Source organism: Podarcis tiliguerta (genome assembly GCF_965153285.1).
Source record: "Podarcis tiliguerta genome assembly, chromosome: 17".
Classification (NCBI taxonomy): Eukaryota; Metazoa; Chordata; class Lepidosauria; order Squamata; family Lacertidae; genus Podarcis; species Podarcis tiliguerta.
This window is the reverse complement of record NC_139550.1, coordinates 21,633,047-21,642,300: the sequence shown is the minus strand read 5'-3', so window position 1 is coordinate 21,642,300 and position 9,254 is coordinate 21,633,047. Positions and strand designations below refer to the sequence as shown.

General features: G+C 44.9%; 1 protein-coding gene across 1 annotated transcript; it reads left to right on the top strand.

The window, feature by feature from the left end:
- The first annotated feature begins 2,452 nt into the window (after nucleotides 1-2,452).
- Nucleotides 2,453-8,696, top strand: NDUFB6 (NADH:ubiquinone oxidoreductase subunit B6). Its single transcript, XM_083420847.1, has 4 exons — nucleotides 2,453-2,754; nucleotides 5,855-5,947; nucleotides 6,942-6,986; nucleotides 8,547-8,696. The coding sequence occupies exons 1-4, from the start codon at nucleotides 2,521-2,523 to the stop codon at nucleotides 8,610-8,612; spliced, it is 438 nt and encodes a 145-aa protein (XP_083276973.1). The 5' UTR covers nucleotides 2,453-2,520; the 3' UTR covers nucleotides 8,613-8,696.
- Nucleotides 8,697-9,254: the final 558 nt, after the last annotated feature.

Sequence of the window (9,254 nt, the reverse complement as noted above, 5' to 3'; positions counted from 1 at the left end):
AGGACCAGAACTGATGGCTTCAAAGTACAAGAAGGAGATTCTGATGAAACGTTGGGAAGAACTTTCTGACGGGAGGAGCTGTTCAACAGTGGGACGGACTCCCACAGAAGGTGGTGGGCTCTTCATTAGAAGTTTTTAAGCAGAGGATGGCCATCTGCCAGGGATAGCATCACAGGGGGTTGGAATGGATAATCCTTGGGTTCCCTTCCAGCTCTACAGTTTTGTGATCCTATAAAGCCACTTGTCTGAATTCTCCATCACTGCTGCCACCGCCACCTTCCGTTGAGCTATGAAACACCTTCCAGGGGCATACTTCCAGTTAACGGTGCATAGGATTGCTGCTTAAGGATGCTATTTAACAATCACCTGCCTTCTAGGGGTGTGACAGGTATACTCTCTGACTATAGAACATTCCCATGAACTCTGGGAGTCCCCCAAAACTCTGCCTATAATACACCAGGATCTCGTGTGCAGTCCAGGAAGCGTACTGTGTAGATTCTGGGTAGGCAAAAACCTAAACAACTGCCAAAAAAGATGTTGTTTTAAAGTCTTCTTAGGAAAGGAGGGAAAGCAAGCAGTAGCGATGAGGTGGACCTAGGGCACAGTCTGCTGCTCCAACCAGCTGCTCTGATCTGAGAGATGCTCCCAGACATCCCTTGCAATGTTGAAGGACCACAAGGACAGCATTCCTATTGTGCAGTCCCAAGAGTTGCCCTTCTGCCTTGCCAGCCTCCTCCGTGGCACTGCAATACACCGTTGCACTTCCTGAGTGGCGAGACGCAACTCTGAGCCATGTCTGCCTTCTTCTAGAAAGGAGGCTACCAGAGGCCTCCTTTGCTCTGTGGTATTTGTAACATCCTACTTTATTTCCAAATATGCAGCCTTCCTGAAGTCCATCGCTTCCACATGTTACTTCCACAGGTTACTTCCGGGTTTCAGCGCTCACGCATGCGCAGAAGCGCTAAATCATGTTTTGCACATGCGCAGAAGAGCTGAATCACGACCCGGCGCGGCGGGTTGCAAACGTGCCTCCCACACGGATCACGTTTGCAACCCAAGCATCCACTGTACAGTGGTACCTCAGGCTAAGAACTTAATGCGTTCTGGAGGTCCGTTCTTAACCTGAAACTGTTCTTAACCTGAAGCACCACTTTAGCTAATGGGGCCTCCCGCTGCTGCCACTGCGCAATTTCTGTTCTCATCCTGAAGCAAAGTTCTTAACCCGAGGTACTATTTCTGGGTTAGCAGACCGAGGTACCACTGTATGCAAAACTTGATGGTCGCATGTATAAGAGCAAGAAGTGAAATCCTGACTTTAGATTGGCTAAATTAGGGTGCTATTTGCCTGCTGCTTTCTGCAACAACAAAAAACTCATTTCAAAAAGGGGAAAAAAACAGCTCTACCCCACTGCATCTTTTAATAACATATCCCTACAGAGGGAAATAGTCTATAGCATTCTGAAGGGTCATTCCAACCTTTGGTTCTAATCGCCAATGTTTTATGGATTCCCTCCCCCCCCCCTTTTTTTATTATTTCTTTCTCTTTTATGATTTTATTGTCTAAATTATGCCAATAAAGGATGGATGTTCTAATCCATTCATCAACACGTCCCGATAATTCAGCAAATCCAGCTCATTCCCACATTCTTAACAGCTCAAGCCCAACCATGCCTACTCGGAAGAAAGCCCTACTGAAGACATCAGTGAGGCTTGGTGATTTGATGCTAAACAGCTAAACCAAAGCAAGTCTGGCTGCGGGTGATGCCATGAATTTGAATCTGATCAGGGCTCCTTGGAGAAGAAAGGTGGGTTGAAAATAAAATATAAATATAAAATAATAAAATAAAATAAAATATAAAATAATAAAATATAAATATAAAATAATAAAATAAAATAAAATAAAAAATAATAAAATAAAATAAAAATATAAAATAATAAAATAAAAAGGTGGGACGTAAATAAAATAGAAATTAATATACAATACAATACGGGAGGAGACCTCAGACATTCAAGTGAGGCTCTTTTAGATGATATACGGGAAAGCTCGACTCTCTGCTCTGTTTGATCCGCTTCTGCCGGATTCAAGATGCGGGCGTCGCCCCGCAGAGCCAGAAAAAGTGTAGAGCCATGCATAGCAGCGGAGCAGTCGCATATTCCGGGGCAAAAGGCGAACTTCCTACGCAAAGCAGGGAGCCGCTCTCCGTCGTGAAAAACCGGATAGAAAGACGTTACTGGGGTTTTCTTTTCACGCTTACTGCGTTTTGGATTCTCAACAAAATTAACTTTTTTAAAGAAACCCACATTGAAAAGTACTGGGAGGGGGAAAGGCGCCTACGAAGAACCCAACCCGTATCGCCGGAAGTATGAAACCGTGTGTCACTTTACCTTTTTTCCTTCTTCCTATCTCTATGGGGTCCTGCGGCGCGCGAGAGTGACGCCACTTCCTGTCGCCGTGCTGCTGCTGCTGCCCGCTGCCGGGCAAGGTCGCGCGGCGGGGCCGGGAGCGGAAGGCGTGTGGAGATGGCTCCTCCGGGCTCGGAGCTGGGCCGCGGCGGGATCGTCCCTCAGGGGACGACGATGGGCTACACGGCCGACGAGAAGCTTCGCCTGGAGCAGCTGAGGGCGCTGCGGCGCCGCTGGCTGAAGGACCAGGAGCTGAGCCCCCGGGAGCCCGTCCTGCCCCCGAGGAAGCCCGGCCTGGTGGAAGGCTTCTGGGAGGGGTTCCTCAAGCCTGGCGGGCTCTGGAGGCAGCAGGTGAGGCGGGGAGGGAGGGAGGCCCAAGAGGGACTTTAGGTCAGGCATAGGCAAACTCGGCCCTCCAGAAAGGAACTAGTGCAAGTTCAAGATGTCCCAAAAAGGAACTAATTCCAGTTCACGGTCGTCCCACTATGGAAGGAACCACTTCGATTCACCTTCAGTTCACGGTTCAGTTGAAGTTCATCCAAATCAGGCAAAGGCAAACTCGGCCCTCCAGATGTTTTGGGGATACAACTCTCATCATCCCTAGCTAACAGGACCAGTGGTCAGGGATGATGGGAGTTGTAGTTATCGTCGTCATCATCATCATTAAACCTTTTATTGGCATCACATACAAACATCCAAAACAAATCAATACAGAATTACCACTTCCCCAGTGGCACAAACGTTTGCTCAAAGAAAGGAGGCAGGGCAGTCTATCGTCACATCTCTAGGTCTCCAGGGAGATCAGATGTCTGCAGTGTATTTCGATGACAAAAACCCAAATAGAGATATTTAGCCACTAACTTGGTGAGCTCCTGATCATTCCCCAGTAATAGAAAATGTATGACCTCCGACTCTGGTTTCCATTTGGGGATAGAGAGTTGATCTAGAAATTGATGACAGAGATCAGCATATAGTTTACAATTAAGAACCATATGTGTGAGGGTTTCCACCAGGTGGTCTTCACATGGGTAAGTTCTTTCTCCTTCCACCCTGCCTGAGAACCTTCCCCAAAGGAGGTTTGATGGATTTGAATTAAACCTGGCCAGCAAAAATACCCTTCTTTCTTGAGGATTAAGCAGAAATTCAAGAAATTGGATGTGAGGGCGATCTGGCTGCGACATCTGTCACCCCATTGATTGCCAGGGTTCATTCAAGTTGTAGTCCCAAAACATCTGGAGGGCCGAGTTTGCCTATGCCTGGTTTAGGTATTGGTTCATTTCAGCACCGGATTTACATATAAGGTAAACAAGCTGTAGTTTAAGGGCCCCACTCTCTTGGGGGCCCCCAAAAAATTCAAAGAGGGAAAAAACTTGATGTACATTTCCAAAATATTAGATGATAGATAGATAGATAGATAGATAGATAAAAGTTACAGTGGCAAATGGCTTTAGATAAGTCCATAAATTACCATATAGCATATATTCAACACACACACAGAAACAGCAACGATATGTTGTTGACAAAAGGACAGCTGGACATATAAAGGGCCTCATTACCTTCAGTAGCTTAGAGCCTCATCAAACCTAAATCCAGCCCTGGTTCATTCGTCCATCGTTTGTTTGCCAATACATTTAGTGCCCAGTGATTTATTCATTTGTTTGCTACATTGATAATCCACCCTTGCCTTCCAAGGAGCTCATCCTCCCAACAACTCCGTTTACCTATTAGTTCATTTTGCTCATTTGGTTGCCAGTCCACTTAGCGCGCAGTTGTTTTATTCGCTTGTTACATTGATAAACCACCTTGGGGTGTTTTTGTTTCAATTATGTATCTTTGTGTTTTTATATTGCGATTTTATCCTATGAACCGCCCTGAGACGGGGAGCCGCCACAGAGAAGGCCCTGTTCTTGTGTTGCAACCTTCTGGATCTCCTGAGGAGGAGGCACACAAAGGAGGGCCTTGGAAGATGATCTCAGGGTCTGGGTAGGTTCATATGAGAAGAGGCAGTCTTTGAGGTATTGTGGTCCTGAGCGGTTTAAGGCTTTATAGGTCAAAACCAGCACTTTGAATTGGGCCCGGAAACTAACTGGTAGTCAATGCATTCAGAACCAGGATCGGTGTAATGTGCTCAAACCGCCACTGAATTCTGCACTAGCTAAATTTTCCAAACTCTCTTCAGAGGCAGCCCTTCATATAATGCCTTGCAGTAATCTAACCTTGAGGTTACCAGAACATAGACAACAGTAGTTAGGCTATCGCTGTCCAGATAGGGGTGTAGCTGGGCCACCAGCCAGTGAGACCACCTGAGCCTCAAGCAACAACAAAGGACCCAGGAGGACCCCCAAGCTACGAACTTGCTCCTTCAGAGGAAGTGTAACCCCAGCAAGAGCAGGCGATCTCCCACCCATCCGGTCTAGTGAACGACACACTAACAGTGCCTCTGTCTTATTTGGACTGAGTTTCGGTTTGTTGGCTCTCATCCAGTCCAGGGAGGCAGGACACTGGTCCAGCACTTCCACTGCCTCACCTGCAGATGTAAAAGCGAAATAGAGCTGAGTGTCATCAGTATACTGATGACAACGTACAGTGGTGCCTCGCAAGACGAAATTAATTCGTTCCACGAGTCTCTTCGTCTAGCGGTTTTTTCGTCTTGCGAAGCAACCCTATTAGCGGATTAGCGCTATTAGCGGTTTAGCGGCTATTAAAGGCTTAAGGGATTAGCGGATTAGCTGCTAAAAGGCTATTAGCGGTTTAGCGGCTTAGAAAAAGGGGGTGGGGAGCGAAAAAAAATCTCAAGACTCGCAAGACATTTTCGTCTTGCGAAGCAAGCCCATAGGGAAATTTGTCCTGCGAAGCGCATCGGAAAACGGAAAACCCTTTTGTCTAGCGGGTTTTCCATCTTGCGAGGCATTCGTCTTGCGGGGTACCACTGTATTCCAAACCTCCGAATAACCCCACCCAGCGGTTTCATGTAGTTACCTATTTGTTTGTTACATTTATAAACCCCCTTGGGTGGTTTTTGTTTTGATTATGTGTTTTTGTGTTTTTATATTGTGATTATATCCTGTGAACCACCCTGAGACCAGCAGGTATGGGACGGTATACAAATTTAATAAATAATAATATTTTATCTTCCAAGGAGCTCAAGGGTTTCATCCTCACAACCCTGTTTACGTATTCATTTATTTTACTTGCTTATTTGCCAATTCGCTTAGTTCAGTTATTTGTTTGTTTATTACGTTTATAAGCCGGTTTTACCTTCCAAGGAAACTTCTTGGAGCTGTGCTGGACAAGAAGGCCCGAGGTTACGACCCCAAGCCTTGCTGGAGTTTGTTCCTCTTATGACTAACCATGTATATTGTGGCACTCGAATTAATCATAAACTATTTGTTTTAATTTTTATGAATGGAAAAAATATTGTAACTAATAAGAAAAAACTGCTTATTTTTAGGTATTCAAAACCTACAAAGCTTCAAAGTTTCTTGTAGTTCGGCTCCTTATTCCATTTTGGCTTGCCCACTATTACACCAAGTATCACCTAGCGGTATGTATTTTGTAGCATTTTGGTAATACAGCTTTGGGACCTAGCCATGAGCATAGATTTATGGATATAGGCACCTTTTCTGTGGTGCTTTTCTCCACATCCCCAACCTGCCTTTTGCAGAAAATCATAGGTTGCTGTTTAGAAACAGACGACCAACTTCTTAAGCCCAGGAGGCTAGACTCCCTGTCTGTGTGACATCATTTTCCTCCAGCAACATCTTGGCTGTAAAGTTTAACTCCTGTCCCCCAGATTTAAGGAGTTGAAAGGTCCCCTTCCCTTTTGGGGAACAGGAGTTAGAACAACAGAACACTTTGTATCCAGTAGCCAAGGCCAAGTCGCTGCCTGAAACCTTCAAAATTTTTAGCATGATGAGCTTTGACATTTCTTGTTACTGGTTGGCAGATGAAGCGCCATACAGCCTCTTCCCTTTTCTCTTCTGCTCTCCTCCCACCCAGCTTAACAAGATTGTCAAAGCTGACTGCACTAACAGTACATTCAGTAGGTGCTTAGGCACACAGTACAAAAGGGGGTTGGTGTATGGGAAAAATATATAGTCAAACTTTTTTTGATTCTTTTGCCATTAAAAAAATACCTTTGACTGGCTAAAAGTCCTCATATATACTGTTGCTTTTGAATTAGGCACTGTAGATATACTTGCTATACTTTTAAGCTGCTTTCTGAAGGTGTTTTGCCTAGAAAAGGGCAGTGTAAATAGCTAAACAAGTACATGTAATTTTGTGCTAATGCCAAAGATCAGACTGCGTCTTCCTGTTCATGGGAGTGTAGCATTCTATTGGGATGTGTGTGTTTTTCCCAGCTGTGGAGGACTTTGGCTCACTTAAGAGGGCACACTGAGCTTCGGCATAGCAAAATAGTTGCAAGCTACAAGGGACTGAAAAGCTATTGAGATGGGACAGGGTATAACAAATGCCCAGAGAGCTTCCAGAATGGCGACTTCCCTTGGAATCCTTAAGATTGCTATTTTCATTCACAGCGTCGGCCATACGGAATAGTCGAGACGAAGCCCAAGTTATACCCAGTGAGTAAAATTTGCTTTTATTCCTTTGGCAGTCTGCTGTATAAAGAATTAATAAAGCGACTACGTGGAGCAGGAGTGGAGAACCTCAGACCTGAGGGATCAATGAGGCCCTCTGCGTCTCTCCATCCAGTCCTGTGTTATGGCCTCTCAGGCCATATACATCACTGTTCCTGCTCTGCGGTTTCAAGTGCTTATGCCAGGCTGAAATATGTTCATCAACAGCGGTGATCCCTTTTGCTTGCTTTGGTGAAGGATCAGGAGAGGGGTGTGTGTGTGTGTATAGAGAAACGTCTGGCTTTTGTGTGACTGAAAGGTATCCTACTGGACAAAGGCAAGTTGCTCTGCCCATTTTTTACTGGCCAGGTCTGATTTTGCTTCTGACTACCCAACTTCCCAAGGGACGCAGGTGGCGCTGTGGGTTAAACTACAGAGCCTAGGACTTGCCGATCAGAAGGTTGGCAGTTCGAATCCCCGTGATGGGGTAAGCTCCCATTGCTCGGTCCCTGCTCCTGCCAACCTAGCAGTTCGAAAGCACCTCAAAGTGCAAGTAGATAAATAGGTACTGCTCCGGCAGGAAGGTAAACAGTGTTTCCGTGTGCTGCTCTGGTTCGCCAGAAGCAGCTTAGTCATGCTGGCCACATGACCCGGAAGCTGTACGCCGGCTCCCTCGGCCAATAAAGCGAGATGAGCGCCGCAACCCCAGAGTCGGCCACGACTGGACCTAATGGTCAGGGGTCCCTTACCTTTTTACGAAACTTCCCATCCCGTCCTGCAGCTTCTGGAGGGCTGCCCATGAGAGAATGGGACCATTGAATTGAAAATGGTTGCCTACCCTTTGTATGCAGGGTAAGGTAAAGCACAAAACCAGTAGCACGTATTAAAACTTTTACCTATAGGTCATAGAATTGTAGATCTTGAAGGACCATGAATGAGGGTATTCTCATCCTACCACCTGCAACCTTTCGGCCCACGTGTATAGGGCCCTTGAAAACCATGTGTTTGTTGTTTCTGTGGGGCTGGTGTAAATACACAAGAGTCCTTCTCTGTTCCTGCTATGAGAAATACAGTTCCAGAGTGAGCATTTTCACTCACAGATAGCAGGTTTGGAGTATACTTATTTCTCTGCTCTAGGAAGACTTTGTTTTTTATGGTACAGGTAAATAGCAACTTAACACGCATTTAACTTCTGCACATCCAGCTTTATGCACTTGGCAATTTAAAAAAATAAAGGGAGCAGGTGCCCCCCAAAAAAGATTTTGGCGATCCCACCCACCCTTGAACCCAATGGGTTTTGTCAATACACAATTTTGGGTTTAGGAGCTATCCCCGGGACACAACCCCATGTAAGTCAAGAGTTGCCTGTATAGCAAAGTATACGTGGTTTTGAAAGAGTGAGTTTAGTAAATCAGTTATATAGCTGGAATTTCTGATTTGCAAGAAAATATTTCCAAAATGTGCTGAAATAGGAACATAATTGGTACTGAAGAAGGATGTGTGCTTCATTCAGTGTCTAAAACAACTGTGTTACAACGAGAATTATGATTTCTTTTAACTTCTTAGGGTGACATAATTATGGAGACGGGGGAAGTAGTTCCCCCATTGGAAATACCCAGCAGCCATCATTAACAGACTCAAGAACTTGGAAAACTACAGACGCGTGTCTGTCTTCAAGATGCATCAAATTTAACAATAAAAATGACTTCCAGACTACTAGTACGACTTTTCATTTTTGAAATAAACATATTATTTCTCTGACTTGCTGTTCAGAACAGTAATGAAACATCCCTGCACGGCACACAGCAGTGAACAATCTTACGAATTAATAGCATTTTCTGATAGCATGGACTGCCTACTCCAAAGAAAGGGATGGCATGTGATAATGTGCTCAGGGTCTCTCAGTGCAATTCCTGTAGGTGTTGCTATTGAATTCACTCATTATAATTCTGGATGCAGGCCAAGGAGAGATTGCAGCTTGGTTGTATTGGGGGATAGAGGGGGGGGGGGGGAGAGCACAGGCTTCAACCATCAGTTAAAACTATTCAGGTCATGAAGTGTAATACACAACAGTTTAACCAGCATTTAAAAACATGGCAGAATGAACCCATTTGATACCTGAACAAAGCCAAACAGAAAAAGAAACTAAAGCTACACTTTATATTTACATATAAATTATGCTGCCATAAAAAATCAATAACCCTTTAAAAACAACCTTATAAAGTATAGAATCTTTTATTACAAGGATTTGATAAGCATATGCTTCTGCTTAAT

Bases quoted from the DNA above. Each gene is read 5' to 3' on its own strand.
- NDUFB6 (XM_083420847.1), top strand. From the start codon at position 2,521: ATGGCTCCTCCGGGCTCGGAGCTGGGCCGCGGCGGGATCGTCCCTCAG. The intron at 2,755-5,854 runs GTGAGGCGGGGA...GCTTATTTTTAG, and splicing joins GCGGGCTCTGGAGGCAGCAG to GTATTCAAAACCTACAAAGC. The intron at 6,987-8,546 runs GTGAGTAAAATT...TTAACTTCTTAG, and splicing joins CGAAGCCCAAGTTATACCCA to GGTGACATAATTATGGAGAC.